The sequence below is a fragment of the Muntiacus reevesi genome, chromosome 14, assembly GCF_963930625.1.
Source record: "Muntiacus reevesi chromosome 14, mMunRee1.1, whole genome shotgun sequence".
In the NCBI taxonomy this organism is placed as follows: Eukaryota; Metazoa; Chordata; class Mammalia; order Artiodactyla; family Cervidae; genus Muntiacus; species Muntiacus reevesi.
This window is the reverse complement of record NC_089262.1, coordinates 55976673-55992477: the sequence shown is the minus strand read 5'-3', so window position 1 is coordinate 55992477 and position 15805 is coordinate 55976673. Positions and strand designations below refer to the sequence as shown.

The 15805-nt window shown below is 42.6% G+C and overlaps 1 protein-coding gene across 1 annotated transcript; it reads left to right on the top strand.

Annotated features, from left to right (window-relative positions):
* Window positions 1-1795: 1795 nt before the first annotated feature.
* Window positions 1796-15805, top strand: CD180 (CD180 molecule). The gene is made up of 3 exons (XM_065905653.1): window positions 1796-1946; window positions 10098-10264; window positions 14077-15805. The coding sequence occupies exons 1-3, from the start codon at window positions 1857-1859 to the stop codon at window positions 15803-15805; spliced, it is 1986 nt and encodes a 661-aa protein (XP_065761725.1). The 5' UTR covers window positions 1796-1856.

Here is a 15805-nt window from a genome sequence, read left to right as displayed (position 1 = left end):
GTTCTATTATTTAGATGGGAAATAGACTCAGAAAAGTTAAATGACTTGCCCAGCTTTGCTCCATTGATGAACGATGGATCTGAGACTTTTGAAGTAGACCTTCTTTCATTCTAAGACCTCTTCATGACACTAAGATGCATATCTTCTTTAAACCACGGTGCTTGTCATCAATCTGGGTTTGCTTGGATGGATGGTATTTTGCCAAAAGCATCTTTGAAGTTACTTCTGTTGATGAAGATGGCATTTTACAGGTGGCAAAAAAAAGTCGATTTGTAATAGCGCGAGCACAGAGACAAGTCTAGTGTCTCCAGCCCTCCCTCCCTTGCTTTTTTTCATATCTGTTCTAAAATTTCCAGATGAAGAACTTTCCTTAACCTGTCCACTTTTCAGCTTTTTCAGGAGAGAGAATACTTTCTTAAACTATGTAGAGTAACAGCATGGTCTCTGCAATGAGCCTGTCTATTTGCGTGTGTGTGTGTGTGTGTGTGTGTGTGTGTGTGTGTATAGTCACTCAGTCATGTCTGACTCTTGTGGCCCCATGGACTATAGCCTGCCAGGTGCCTCTGTGCATGGAATTTCCCAGTCAGGAATACTGGAATGGGTTGCCATTTCCTCCCCTAGGGAATCTTCCCCGCCCAGGGATTGAACCTGAGTCTCCTATGTCTCTTGCATTGCAGGCAGATTCTTTTCCCATTGAGCCATCAAGGAAGCTCATGTGGCCTTGGAGAGGTCATTTAGTCCTCTAAGCATCAGTTTCTACATCTATAAAATGGGGGAAATAGCACCTCTTTGATAGAATATGTGAGAAGGAGATATACACAAAAGAAAACCTGCTTAGAGTCTGACACATAATATGTGTTCAATAAACAGTAGCTACTATAATTATCATATTAGTGGTGGTAACGCAGTAATGGTAGTACCTCAAGGCGTTGTGAACTCCGATGCTAAGAACTGGCTCTTGGAAATGGAACGGGAGGACAGTAATGCCAAGTATCTGTTATATGCCAAAGGACTGAAAACAGACACCGTTTGAGGGAGCTGAATTCTGCCCAGTGAGGAATGAATGAACTTCAACTTTCTTTAGTCACTATTGTATCTTTCCTCATAATGAGGGGGTCTCAAGGCTATTTCTGAGAAGAAATAGAGCCAAGGCTGACATCCTTAACTCCACTCTCTCTGAGCCAGACTGCTCTGTATACGGCAGTGACCTTTACTTCCTTGGATCACCTTGGGAGGGGATTCCATGGCAGCTGCTTCAGCAAGCCTGAATCACTGGGTCATGGGATGGATTTGTCTTCTTCCTATACTGAGACCAGATGTGGGGACCACAGAAGAGCCTGAGGCAGCAGCTCGGCCCTCTTTCTGGGATGACCCTGCTCCCTCTTGCCCTAGTTCCCAGCTCCAGCAGGTGCCACTGCAGGGTACCTTCCCTCCACCCCCCAGAGCACTCTGCCCTTCCAGCGCACCGCAGTCCTCTCCTGCTCACTCACCCAGGCTAACCAACAAGGTGGCCTCCTCCATGAGGACAGCCTCCTGCTCCCACAGAAGCTTGCTGAGAATCACTAGGAACCATTGCCCCAAGTGTCCATGTCTCCATGTGGTCAGAAGTGCCCTGGGCCATTCTGAGGTTGGGTGCTCAGCTATTTTTGGCAAGAATGAGTCCTCTGCAAAAGGGACTTCCCCATTTTTTGCAGTGCAAAGCCACCAAATGCTGAGCAGTCAACATTTCTTATTTCCAGATCACTCTCTGAGCACCTCTCTGGCTGTCAGATTACCAAGGTTGTCATAGCTTGATTTGACTTCTCAGCTCCAGGCTTTCGCTGACCGTACCAGGCTGGGTGGCCTCAGTCCTGGGAATGGCTCCCTGTGTCAGCTGCTTCCTGTTGGCGGTGCTGATTTCTGCCAGCTGTAAAGCCATCCCCGCCTCAGATCTGAAGTGCACTGAGGTGAGTCCAGACTATCTGTCTTTGTCCAGATTCAACTGCCTGGAAACGGTGAGATTCAGCACGCAGTGGTATCTGAGCCTTGGCGTTCCAATATCCACTGTCTTTAAAAGGGCAATGGGGTGTGTAGAACTTTTTCTTTGCTGTGCAAAAGGAGCCAAAGAGCTCTTCTGGGGAGATGCACTCACCGATTCCTAGTAGGAAGAAGTGAGAGTTGTTCTCCTCTGCAAACAATTTCTCCCAAATAATCCCAGTTGGGACATAAAATGTCAACAGGGTCAACTGCAAAGAGTAGGGCTCCAAACCTGCCCCCTAGCATAAAGAAGCTGTTTGTTTGTCCAAGCTCCCACCACATGGCCACTTCCCCAAAGAGTCCTTCAGTTTCCTGGCATTCAGGGTGGAGGTAAGTGAAGACCACCTGTGCCGGGCTTTGGAGAATAGAAAGGTCACTCTGAATGAGCCTGGCTTTCTCCTTGAGTCAGACAGCCCTCCATGTGTTTCACTAACCCACAGGAGTAACGTCTGAGAATAGAGCCAAATTGTACCTTCTGTTTTGGACCACAGCAATTGTTTATCGACCTGTGGGAAGTTCTTGGGGCTTCCCTGGTGGCTCAGTGATAGAGAACCGGCCTGCCAATGCAGGAGACATAAGAGATGCAGGTTCAATTCCTGGGTTGGGAAGATCCCCTGCAGGAGGGCATGGCAACCCACTCCAGTATTCTTGCCTGGAGAAGCGCATAGACAGAGCAGCCTGCAGGCTACAGTCCATGGGTCTGCAAGAGTCGGACATGACCGGAAGCGACTTAGCAATCACGCATGCATGGGAAGTTCTTGGGCAGGGTGATGAGACAGAGAAAGGAAGAGGGGTCATTCTCTTACCATCGTCCTCCCTTACCTCTGATCCCTCAGGTATCCAGCACCACGTGGCCTATCAGACAAGGGCTTGGACAGGAAGGACCATCAGTCTCCGTGGCTCAGTAGGTTGCTTTCCTAGTTTGGAGCTGAATGGCGAAAAAGAGGCAGGGGTAGCTCAGTGGAGAAAGGCAGAGCTTAAGACCCAGGCTCAGGGGAATCAGGGAAAGTGAGGCAAGGGCCTGCCAGACAAGAGCAAGAGCAGAAGCCAGGACTTTAATGAGGCCTGGGAGCAGAAAGCAACAGGACCTCGTTAGTCTGGTGCGTGTATGATCAGAAGGTAAGTCATGTCCAACTCTTCACCACCCCAGGGACTACCAGCCTCCTCTGTCCATGGAATTTTCCAGGAAAGAATACTGGAGTGGGTTGCCATTTCCTTCTCCAGGGGATATTCCTGACCCAGGAATCGAACCTACGTCTCCTGCATCGGCAGGTGTGTTCTTTACCCCTGAGTCACCTGGGAAGCGTTGCTTATCTGATATTGGGATGGAATCAGGATGCACACTCAGACCAAAAGGAAGTACAGCACCCACAGGAAATTGTTCCATCTGCTACAATAGTGTACCACAGACCAGATGGCTTCAACAACAGAAACCTACTTTGGTACAACTCTGCAGGCTAGAAGTCCAAGATCAAGATGTCAGCAAGGTTGGCTTCTTCTGAGGCCCCTTTCCTTGGCTAATTGACAGCCTTCTTCTCAGGCCCTATCCTGAAAACAAGGGTTTGGGTCTGAGTTCAGTAAACTTTTTATTGAAGTAAAATTTACATACAGAAAATCTACTAACCCTAAGTGCAGAGCTCAATGAGTTTTCACCAAGTGAACACATCCATGTGAGCAGCATGCAGAGCAAAAAGCAGAACCTTCTCAGCACCTAAGAAGCCCTCTCATGTCTCCTCCAGATCACCAGCCCCTTAGACCCTTCAGTATTCTCACTTCTATCACCAACAATGGATTTTGCCTTTTTTGAATTTTGTATGCATGAGACCAGTGTATACTCTTCTGTATCTGACATTTTGCTCAATGTCAAGTATGTGAGGCTTATTGATGATGTTGTGTGCAGCCATCATGCTTGTTTTCATCACTGAATGGTATTCTGTTGCTCTGTTGTTGTTGTTGTTGTTGTTGTTGTCTGCTAGATCAGGTCTGACTCTCTTGTGACCCCGTGGACTGTAGCCTGCCAGGCTCCTCTATCCATGGGATTTCCCATGCCCTCCTCCAAGGGATCTTCCCAATCCAGGGATAGAACCCATCTCCTGGCATTTCCTGCATTGACAGGCAGATTGTTTGGAAGCTCCACATTCTTATCTAGGTCATCAGTAAATAAATGAACAAATATTTGTTAGGTATATATCAGGGAGTAGATGTATTTCATCATAGGGTACACATATGTTGAACTTTAGTAAATATTGCCAGTTTTCAACATGTTGGTATCCACTTATTCTCACCAGCAGAGGATATGAGTTCTGATTGTCCCAATGCCTCTCTAACATTTGCTATTGTTTGTTTAAGAATGTTAGCTATTCTGATGGATGAGTAGGGGCATTTCACAGTAATTTCTTATTTTCTTGATAATTAAATTGAGTATACTTGTGCATTTTTGGGTGTGTGTGTGTATGTAAGTGTCTTTTCAAGTCTTTGGCCCATTTTCTCTTAGACTATTCATGGGTTTTTGTTTGTTTGTTTGTTATTTTGGTAGTGGTTCTTTAAGTATTCTGGATATGATTGCAAATATCTTTTCCTACTCTGTGGCTTGCCTCTTCATTCTGAATATTTTTTGAAGACAGAAGTCCTTAATTTTATCATAGCTTGATTTATCATTTTTCTTTTATTTATTTTAAGTGAATGTCTATTTTGTTTAAGAAATTTTTGCCAACCCAAAGCAATGAAGATATTATCCTATATCTTCTTTTGGAAGTTTTATCATTTTCTATCATTTTGTATTTATTTCTAAGTTTCATATGTACATTTACAGTCCATCTGGAATTTTTTTTTTTTTTTTTTGCATGTGATGTAGAGGAGTAGTCAAGATGAATTTTTAAATAAAACTTTTTGTTTGGAAAAAATGTCAAACCTTGATAAATTCTAAAATATTCTCAAAATATTATAATGAATGCCAATAAATACTCCACACAGAATCTCCCATGTTTAAATTGAATGTATATATGCATGTGTGTGTATCGTAAGTAACAAAGTTAGATCTATGACCAAGTTTTTGAAGGTTGATAAATATGCAAACAGTAGCTGGAATTCAGCCTTCTGTGATTTGGAGTCAGGTAATATTTTGGATGTGCTCTTGAATCATTGCTTGTGAGTATAGGCATGTCTCCTCCTTTCAGATGACTATTTGTCATTATACAGTCACCAAATCATGTCCAACTTTTTGCAACCTCATGGACTGCAGCACACCAGGCTTCCTGTCCTTCACTATCTCCCAGAGTTTTCTCAAACTCATGTCCATTGAGTCAGTGATGCCATCCAAACTATCTCATCCTCTGTCATCCCCTTCTCCTCCTACCCTCAATCTTTCCCAGCATTGGAGGCTTTTCCAATGAGTCAGCTCTTGAAATCAGGTGGCCAAAGTATTGGAGCTCTAGCATCAATCCTTCCAACGAACATTCAGGGTTGATTTCCCGGATGACTCTTCAGTCCCCTCAAACCTGTGGTAGGAGACAATCCTTCATGCCCAGGTATGGGGGAAAGTGCTTAGTAGAGCTCTGTTTTAAGAGAACTCCAAGTTCATGATACAGGGGCTTCCCAGTAAGTCTAGACAATGATGATGATGTTTCAATGATCCAGGGAAATGCTAACTTTTCTTGTGAGTGCTTGATGTATATTACCTCATTAATCCTGAAAGCTGGTCTACCAAGAGAGGTTATTGTCCTCAATCCATAGCTGAGCAAAACAGGAGCCTCAGAAAACACAGCTTGGTAGTTGAGACCTGGGATGTGAACCCAAGCAGTCTGCCTTAAGACACACAGAAAGTGAACTGCTTTTAATCTGAGTGCCCTTTGCCTGGAATTAGATCGACAACAGAGTTTTAGGGATGCGTCCTCTTCGGAATCTTTTCTTATTTTCAGAGAGTAACTGTTACTCTGGGATTTGACTCAGTCAAATTGCTGTCTCTGGATAGAGAGAAGTGATTAGCGAAGGAAGGTTGGAGCTCAGTGTCCCAGATTCCCCATGCCTGGGGGAGCTGGCTGCTGCTGCGGGTGCCAAGTGCAGAGGAGACATCCAAACAGGTGGGAACCCGTGCTTGTGTGAAACTCAGAGAATCTGAAGTCAGAAAATGCTCTCAACACTTGTGAGGAGAGAAATACTGTGGGGTGGGAGAGAGTCAGGGATACAGCAGGAAGAAGCAAAATAAGATCACGATTGAAAAAATGCAGATGAATAGCTGGAGGGAAAGGGGTTTGCACACACAGATGGAGCACTTGGGAGCCCCGCTGTGTGTAACAGTGCCCCTCTGAGGTGGAGCTGGAGACAAAGGAATGGACGTGGGTCCCAGTGCGAATGCCCGTGACTGGAATAGAGGTGGGCATGGGTCAGTTTTCCTGAACACCATGGGGCTTCGCCTCAGCCCTGCGTAAGTTCACATCCAGAGGAGTCCAGCCTGCAGTGGAATGGCCAAAGCAGAAGAGTGAGAAAGTGACTTTGGAAACTGACCCCAGACTGAGGTCTAGCATCGAAGTCTGGGTTTATAGGAAGTGGTCACGTGGGGCTCAAAGAAACCACAGGGGCTGCAAAAGCAGTGGTGGGTATCTGCCTAGAAAAGACAGTGAACATGTGGTCCTTGCAGCTGACCCAGCCCTGAGCATAGTGGCAGTGACCACATAGCTGGGACACAGGAATTCTCTTCTACATCCCACCTTTCAGGCTCCTTTGTATTATCAGGCTGCTGCCCAGGGATCCTGTGCTATGCTATGGGAGCTCACCCTTAGGAAGTTTCTCTGTGAAAACTGTCAGCGAGAAAGACACAATCTCACTGATACAGTTTTACGAAAAGTGTATAACCTGAATCAAATCATGGGGAAACAAACCACAGAGAAGGAAGATTCTGCAAACTATGAGCCAGGATTCTTAAAAAAATTAATCAATGTCAGTAGAGATCATGAAAGGCTGAAGAATCTGCTCAGATTAAAGGAGACAGAAGAGATGTGGAAATGAGAGACAATGATTGAACGGAAATGTGATGTAAAAGCCACGGTGAGGAACCCGGAATAGTCTCTGAAATGTGCTTGGTTTTCAAATTTTCTTATGAGCCCTTATCATTTGCCTCATTCCTTAGGAATAAAGGGCAGATAATTCATTGCCGTTGGCCTAACTAGACATTATTGAATGTTACAACCTAGGCTCCCAGTGAGCTGCCAGTCCTCCTAGGAAGGGCTGTGCCCTGGTTCTCGGGTTGTCACTGGGTTGAAGCTGAGCTATTCCTTTCCATTTGCTAGGCCAGTGGTTCAGGAGAGCTTATACTCCCTTTCAACTTTTGGAATTAACGCTGTGAAGTGCTTAATGAAGCACACAAGAGGAGTAACTTAGCTGTCACAGAAATGTATATATTCCGGAAAAGGAGAGAATTGCCAGTGCCGAGCCTTTTACTGCAGGGCCAGAACGGAGCAAGACAAACTGAGGAAAGACCCCATTTCTCCAGGTGTTTATGATGTCAGTGATGCCAGAGGAGATCAGAAAAGAAAAATGGGTCTCCTCAAAGCTAATCTGAACCTCAGAAGGTGCACATACATCTTCTCCCTGGGTCTTCTCTCTTCCTGGGGACCAAGAGGGATCTCACAGCCTGTGTTTTCCCTCACCAGTCAGTCAAATATATTTTAAAGGCCAAGAGTTCATTTCAAGGGCATTCTGTGGATTTGTGGCAATGCCTGAAGGACTTTGGGTCTATGAAGCAATTATGGATGACAGGGGTCATAAACATGGTATTTCCATCAGTGACTTTGTAACATTGTCACAATATAGAAGGAAACTGGACTCCTCTGGTAGCTCAGACAGTATAGAATTTGCCTGCAATGCTGGAGACCTGGGTTTGACCCCTGGGTCAGGAAGATATCCTGGAAAAAGGCATGGCAACCCACTCCAGTATTCTTGCCTCAAAAATTCCATGGACAGAGGAGCCTGGTTGGCCGCGGTCCATGGGGTTGCAAAGAGTCAGACACGACTGAGTGACTAACACTTTCATGTAGAAGAAAACCAGTGACTTCTTGTAAATGAGCGCGCGCAGTGTTGCTACAAAAAAGGGCCTGGCTAAGCCGAAGTTGGAGTAAGGCAAAAAGCAATTAAAATGGCGACACCTCTAAAACAAAGCCCTTCAGGGTACAGGCAGATGCATGCCATCTTCTGCGTGCAGTTAAGCAGACCCATTTGCAACTCAGCATGAGGGAAGCTGCTGACCCAGATTTCAGTGGGGCAGGCCATTCCCTACCCAGGGCCGACTCAGTGGGGCCTCGTGTGAGAACACCACGCAGCCAGGAGAAAGCAGGGCCTGAAAGGTGCGATGAGATCACGTGGAGCCTGCGATGAGCTGAGAGCTGGTCCGTGGTTCTGGGACGTCTCTCTTCTCTGTGTCTCCAAGTTCTGCTTCTCTTGGAGAGCATTTCTTTCCCTGGAACCTCCCCATGCAATATATATCCCACCAGACCTTCAGACCTGTCCACCACCCTTTATCCTAAAGCATCAGCCAGATAAATTTATGAGCCCATAATTCTAAGGGCCTCTAACGAACCCCTTCACATTTTTACCTGCTTAGTTCAAGATCTGTAACTTGAGTTAGCACATTTAGCAAGCAGTAAGCAGCAGATGTGAAAACCCTTGACTCTCTCTCTGGGTCCCAGTGGGACCCCGCATGAGGAAGTCCTCTGAATTTACGTGCAGAGCTATGCCCTCTGCTGGGTCTGGTATCAGTAGTCTGCAGTTTCAGAGATCCTAAACTGAGTCATACTTCAAGATTATAAGACCTTATGACCTAAGCTCTGTGCCATGCTGCTAGTTCTTTTCTTTTTTAAACATTAAGAAAATTTCTAAATATATACCAAAACGGTTAGTTATAGGTAACCTTGTACGGATCACTCCACATTCAGCAACCACCAAGATTTTGGCTACTAATTTCCTCTATCCACTCTCTTCTCTTTTGCCCAAGTATTTCAAAGCAAATCTCCACCATCATGTCATTTTGCCTCTAAAACCTTCAAAAAGTAACTCAGAATATCTCTCCTACTTAATTACAAGGTCATTATCATTCACAAAATTCACAGTTCTTTAATATTCTAAAATATCCTGTCCTAATTTGAAGTTCCCTGACAATGTTTTCTCAAATGCCTTATTTGAATCAGAATCTAAAGAAGTGAAGTGAAGAAAGTGTTAGTCACTCAATAGTGTCATTTCAGCTCCATTGACTGTAGCCTGCCAGGCTCCTCGGTCCATGGGATTCTCCAGGCAAGAATACTGCAGTGGGTTGTCATTTCCTTTTCCAGGAGACCTTCCCCACCCAGGGACAGAACCCGCATCTCCTTTGTCTCCTCCATTAGCAGGTGGGTTCTTTACCACTAGTGCCGCCTGGGAAGCTCCATACTTCACAAAGTATGCAGTATCTGATTGTCTTCTTTTGTTGACGCTAGAGTCGATTTGTTTGTTTCAAAGTGAAAAAAAAAAAAACCAAACATTTTTATGTATCCAAAATCAAACTCTAAAACAAATCATGTTCAGAAAAGGCTTGTTTTTATCACCACACCTTGATCTGCTTCCTTCCCTTCCCTTGAATATAGCCAGTTTCGGGTTCTCCCCACCCCACCCTAGTTTCTTTTTGTAAATGTAAGAAAATACACACGCACGTTCCTTAGGTATCATACGGTATGCTACATACTATATGCAACATATACTAATAGATGTCTACACCTTGATTTTTTCACCTTACAATTAACCTACATATCACTCCATTATCAGTATATGGAGATTGTACTTGGTACTTTTTTATCTACACAGGGTTCCATTTTATGAATGTACATATTTTAACTGGCCTATATGGATAGATAATCTGGTTATTGCCAATCTTTTGCTATTGTAAAAAATACTACAATGAATAATGTTATGCATAGTCATTTTGTGCTTTTCCAAGTATTTTATTTGGTGAAGATTCCTAGAAGTGAGACCTCTGCCCAAAGGATAAAACATGTAATTTTACTAGAGAGCCAGTAAATATACTGTCTGATATTAGCTCCCACTGTTTCTCTTATCAGAAAGAAGACAACAGGACTTACAACTGTGAAAATTTAGGTCTCAGAGAAATTCCTGACACTCTACCAAACACAACAGAAGTTTTGGAATTCAGCTTTAACTTCTTGCCTACAATTCAAAATACAACCTTCAGCAGGCTCATAAATCTCGTCTTTTTGGATTTGACCAGGTTTGTATCTGAGTTTTTTGTGTGTGCTTGATGTTTTACTTGGGTCAAAACATTCAAACTGTTTCCAGGACCTTCCTTTGGGGAGCAGGGACAACCTGCTTATTCTGTGTGTTTACCCCTTCCCATGAAATATTTTTACACAGGTAAAATATAATTTAAATAAGCACCAATCAGTGGAGAGGGAAATGGCTTATTCTCAAAATAAATTGTGTCTGCAGTCAAACTTAAGAAGTTCGAAGGAATATCAATAACACAACTGAAAATAATTTTGTACTAAATCAGATGTCACATCATACATATTTTAGCAGAGTTGATTATGAGTGGGTGTGACATTTTAAGAAAAAAATTAGAGGAGACATACATACCATCTACTTACTTTTTTTCTGAAAATTGGTTTTAGGGGCAGGATGAAGATTCTAAATGCTGGCCCAGGGCTTCTGAGCCAGCCGGCAGAAGTGCCAGAAGAAAATAAAGGGATCGAGCAAGAGAGAAATGCAGCTGGTGTGTGTTTGTGTGTGTGTGTGTGTGTGTGTGTGTGTGTGTGTGTGTGTAAATTGGGGGAGGGCTCCATATGTGAATGGAGCCTGCTCCTCTTGCAGAAGTTCCATTTCTTCTACCTTGGTCCTTCAACCTAAGCTTCTACAGAGCAGGAGAGTATTCACATCCTTTGTTGTTGCTGTTTAGTCACTAAGTTATATCCAACTCTTTTGTGACCCCATGGACTGTAGCTCACCAGGCTCCTCTGTCCATGGGATTCTCCAGGCAAGAATACTGGAGTGGGTTGCCATTTCCTCCTCCAGGGGATCTTCCCCACCCAGGGATCGAACCCATGTCTCCTGCCTCTTTTACATTGCAGGTGGATTCTTTAACACTGATCCACCTGGAAAGTCCTTTCACATCCATAAGATTATACAGTCACCTCTGCAAGACCACCGCTGGGAGGCAGGCATGGGAAACGCTGCCATTCCACCTCTGTCAGATGGGAAAACAGAGGCTCAAGATTTTGCAAGCTTCCTTAAATTCACACAGGGAGGAAACTGGGACTCTTGCTCTCCTGACTCCCCGCCCAGAATTTACTTTCTCTTTTAACATGTCTCATTCTCACATGAGAAGAGTTTGACTTTTTAAGAAGTATTAGGCCGGGAGAGCTTTCATTACTAGAGGACTCTCAGTTTCCTCTTCTGCTATTTTCAAAAAGTGATAAGAATGGGACCTCGTACTTTCTAAAGGCCTCCTCCCTCTGTGCCCCTCCCCACTCTGCATCTGGCTGCAAATGAGGCACTGTTTTCCTGACCTTACACAGCTGCTATTTCCTTAGCTTTACCAGTTTGCCTTGTTTGCCCTTGGCTCATTCTTCTGTCTTGCTTTTTAGAACTTCCTCTCTGCAATTCTTTTCCTTTTCAGACATTTCATTTCTTTGGTTACTGTCTGTTAGCAGTCAACTTCCTCAGTTTTTTGTTTTCTGAAAATATTTTTATTTCACTCTGATTCTTGCAAGATAACATTTTCTGGCATATGTTATCATTTTCTGGCAACTGTCTAGGCTGACAGTAGTTTTTTTCTCAGCCCTTCAGGATTATCATTCCAGTCTCCCATTGTTGCTGTTGGGAGGTCATCTATCTGTCCAGTCATTGTTCGTATGTTGAATAGCTGTCTTTTCTTCTCTGGATATTTTCAATAGCTTCTCTTTGTCCTTGGAGTTCTATAATATCACAGTGACACATTGTGTAGATTGTTAGGCTCCTTGAATCTGAGATTGGTGTCTTTCGTCAGTTCTAAAATATTCTAGCCACTATCCATTTGCGCTCCAGTTTACTCCCACTCACCCTTGTGTCATCTTTGATCTCTGATTAGACTTACATTGCATCATCTTAACTGTCCTTTATATATCTTAATATCTCTTTATTGTTTTCCAACTCATTTTTTTAAAATTTTGGCTACTTTCTAGGTAATTTCCTCATATTTACTTCTAGTCCATTAATATCCTCTTCAGCTGTGTTTAATCTCTTGTATAAGCTATCCATTGGTTTTCTAATTTCAGTTAACTTTTCCCATTTTAATATAATTTATTTTTTATTTTACAAATACATAAGTTCAGTTTTAATATTTTTTCCTTCATCATACTTTTGGTTCTTACTATTTCCTTTAAGCATATCAAGCATATGTTTGACATAGTGTAATTATAATGATATGATAATACATATAAGCTTTATAATCTATTCTTTATACATCTTATACATATATTGCATACACACACAATATGCATATACTTTATCAGATATATCTGATAACTGTGGCATCTGCTGCCTTTTTAAATCAGATTCTGTAGAGCTTTTTTTTTTGGCTGACTTTGGCTAATGTGTTTTCCTTATGTGTTAAGTTAATTCTTATTTTGAGAATTTATCATGTAGAACTTTGTATAAATCTTTGTTTAAAATGTTTCCTTGAACTAGATAATAACAATGAACTATTAATATTGGTATGTGTGACAATGGCATTCTGGCTATAGAAAATAAGCTTGTTTTTTTTTCTTTTTTGAGATGCATACTGAAATATGTATAGACACCTAGGATTTGACTTAATTTTAGAGAGAAAAGTAGGTATAGAAGAAGAAATAACTATGGCAAAATGGTGAGAACCGTTGCATCTGTGTGATATATACATGGAAATTCATTGTACTATTCTCTTGACTTTTATGTAAATTGGAATGGTTTTTATGTAAATCTTTTCACCTGCTAGTTACCTGAAATCACTACCATTCTAGAACTGTTTTAAGCTAAATTTTCCATTTGGGTTTCTTTGGGGAAGTCCACAGAAGCAGTGCAAACTCAGGCTACAGTTTTCATAGGTGGAAGCTGGTGGTGGTTTGAGACTGTCAGAGGATGTTTTTCTTGTTGTTCTTGTTTTTCTACCCAAAGGCAAGGTCAAGATAAACATATATCCTCAAAGTCTCTCTCGATGAGTTTTCTTTTTTTAAGTTCACCCACTGAAAGGATCCCTTGAGGGTCTTGGTAGTTTGCAGGTTTTTGAAAAGACCTCCTATTCTATCCCCAAAGCTTTGTCTCCTGCCACTGGGCTATGTGACTCATTAAAATCTGGACCCTAGGCCACCAAGGATCAGCAGATATCAACAGATACGACACAACTAGCTCCAGAATTTGGTCCTATGGTTTCAAGCTTCCTTTTGACACTACATCTCTAAACGATTCACTTATTGACCTCCAGGGAGCTCTGTGTGTGTGTGTGTGTGGATGTATAGTGCAGTATTTTGAGGTATCATATCAGGATGAATTTTCTCTGAACCTCTAGGTCCGTATGTCTATGGAGCATTTTCATATATATCGTTTGAATCACAACCATTCTACAAAACAATCATTGTTTGCTATACTTTATAGACGAGAAAAACAGGGATTGAGAAAAGTTGTGACTTGCCCAGGATGGCATAGATAACACATTTTATATATCATGTTATACATTGTGTATTTTATGACCTATTTTATATTGCTTATAACAGTAAATAATAGTTTGATTTTGTCTACAAACTACTAATTTTTCCAAACACAAATCTCTGAGAGTTCAACTTAAAATATATAGAAAAAAATTCTAAGTCAGAGTGTTCAGATCTGAGGCTAGTCATTAACTCCAGAGGCTATCTGTGGATAATGAAGAAAGTTTATTATCTTTTACTTTGAATAATAATGTACACTGTTTTTACTATGCACAAAAGATGGCCTTGCTATTATAAGTCACTGTGATAGAACTTTTTTTCTTTTCCTTAATTAATTCTTCTTAAATACTATAATCTTTTTAAGGTGCCAGATTAACTGGGTACATGAAGACACTTTTCAAAGCCATCATCAACTGAACACCATTGTGTTGACTGGAAATCCCCTGATATTCATGGCAGAAACATCACTTAGTGGGCCCAAGTTGCTGAAGCATCTTTTCTTAACCCAAACAGGAATATCCAATCTCGAGTTTATCCCAGTGCACAACCTGGAAAATTTGGAAAGTTTGCATCTTGGAAGCAACCATATTTCCTCCATTAACCTCCCAGAAAACTTCCCAACACAGAATCTGAAAGTCCTGGATTTTCAGAATAATGCTATACACCACATCTCTAGAAAAGACACCCATGCTCTGGGACAGGCCACCAAACTTAGTCTGAATTTCAACGGCAATGACATTAAAGGCATTGAACCTGGGGCTTTCAATTCAAAGATCTTTCAAAGTTTGAAATTTGGAGGGTCTCTCAACTTATCTATTATACTTAAAGGTCTACAGAACTCTACTATTCAGTCTCTTTGGCTGGGGACATTTGAGGACACTGATGACCAAGATCTCACTTCAGACACATTTGAGGGACTTTGTGACATGTCTGTTGAGAGCATCAACTTACAAAAGCACCGCTTCTATGACTTATCGTCATCCACATTTCGGTGCTTCACTCAACTCCAGGAGTTGGATCTGACAGCAGCTCACTTGAATGAACTGCCTTCTGGGATTGAGGGTATGAACTCTCTCAAGAAATTAGTTCTCAATGCAAATAGTTTTGATCAATTATGTCAAATCAGTGCTGCCAGTTTCCCGTCCCTTAGGGACCTTTACATCAAAGGCAACATGAGGAAACTTGACCTCGGCACTCAGTGTTTAGAAAAACTAGAAAATCTTCAGAAACTTGATTTAAGCCACAGTGATATCGAGGCTTCTGACTGTTGCAATCTGCAACTCAAAAACCTGCACCACCTTCAGTACTTAAACCTGAGCTACAATGAGCCCCTTGGTCTCGAGGATCAGGCATTCAAAGAATGCCCTCAGCTAGAACTCCTGGATTTGGCATTTACTCACCTACGTGTTAAGGCTCCGCACAGCCCTTTCCAAAACCTGCATCTCCTGCGGGTTCTGAATCTCTCTCACTGCCTCCTTGATACCAGCAATCAGCATCTTCTAGCAGGCCTGCGGGATCTCCGGCACCTGAATTTACAAGGGAATTCCTTTCAAGGTGGGAGCATCTCAAAGACCAACCTACTTCAGACAGTAGGCAGCTTGGAGATTCTGATTTTATCCTCCTGTAATCTCCTCTCCATGGACCAGCAAGCATTCCACGGCCTTGGGAATGTGAACCACTTAGACTTGAGCCACAACAGCCTGACAGGAGACAGCATTGATGCTCTTAACCATCTTAAGGGGATCTACCTCAATCTGGCCTCCAATAACATTCGCATCATCCCACCTCATCTCCTCCCGGCCTTGTCTCAGCAGAGCACCATTAATTTAAGTCACAATCCCCTGGACTGCACTTGCTCAAATATTCATTTCATAACATGGTACAAAGAAAATCTACATAAACTTGAGGACTTGGAGGAGACTATGTGTGCAAATCCCCCACCTTTGAGGGGAGTGACACTGTCTGAGGTCAAACTGTACTGTGGGATTACGGGTGTGGGCATTTTCTTTCTTGTAGTATTTGTATTCTTGCTCATCCTTCTGCTCATTTTTTCAGTTAAATTTATTCTTAGGTGGAAATACCAGCACATTTAG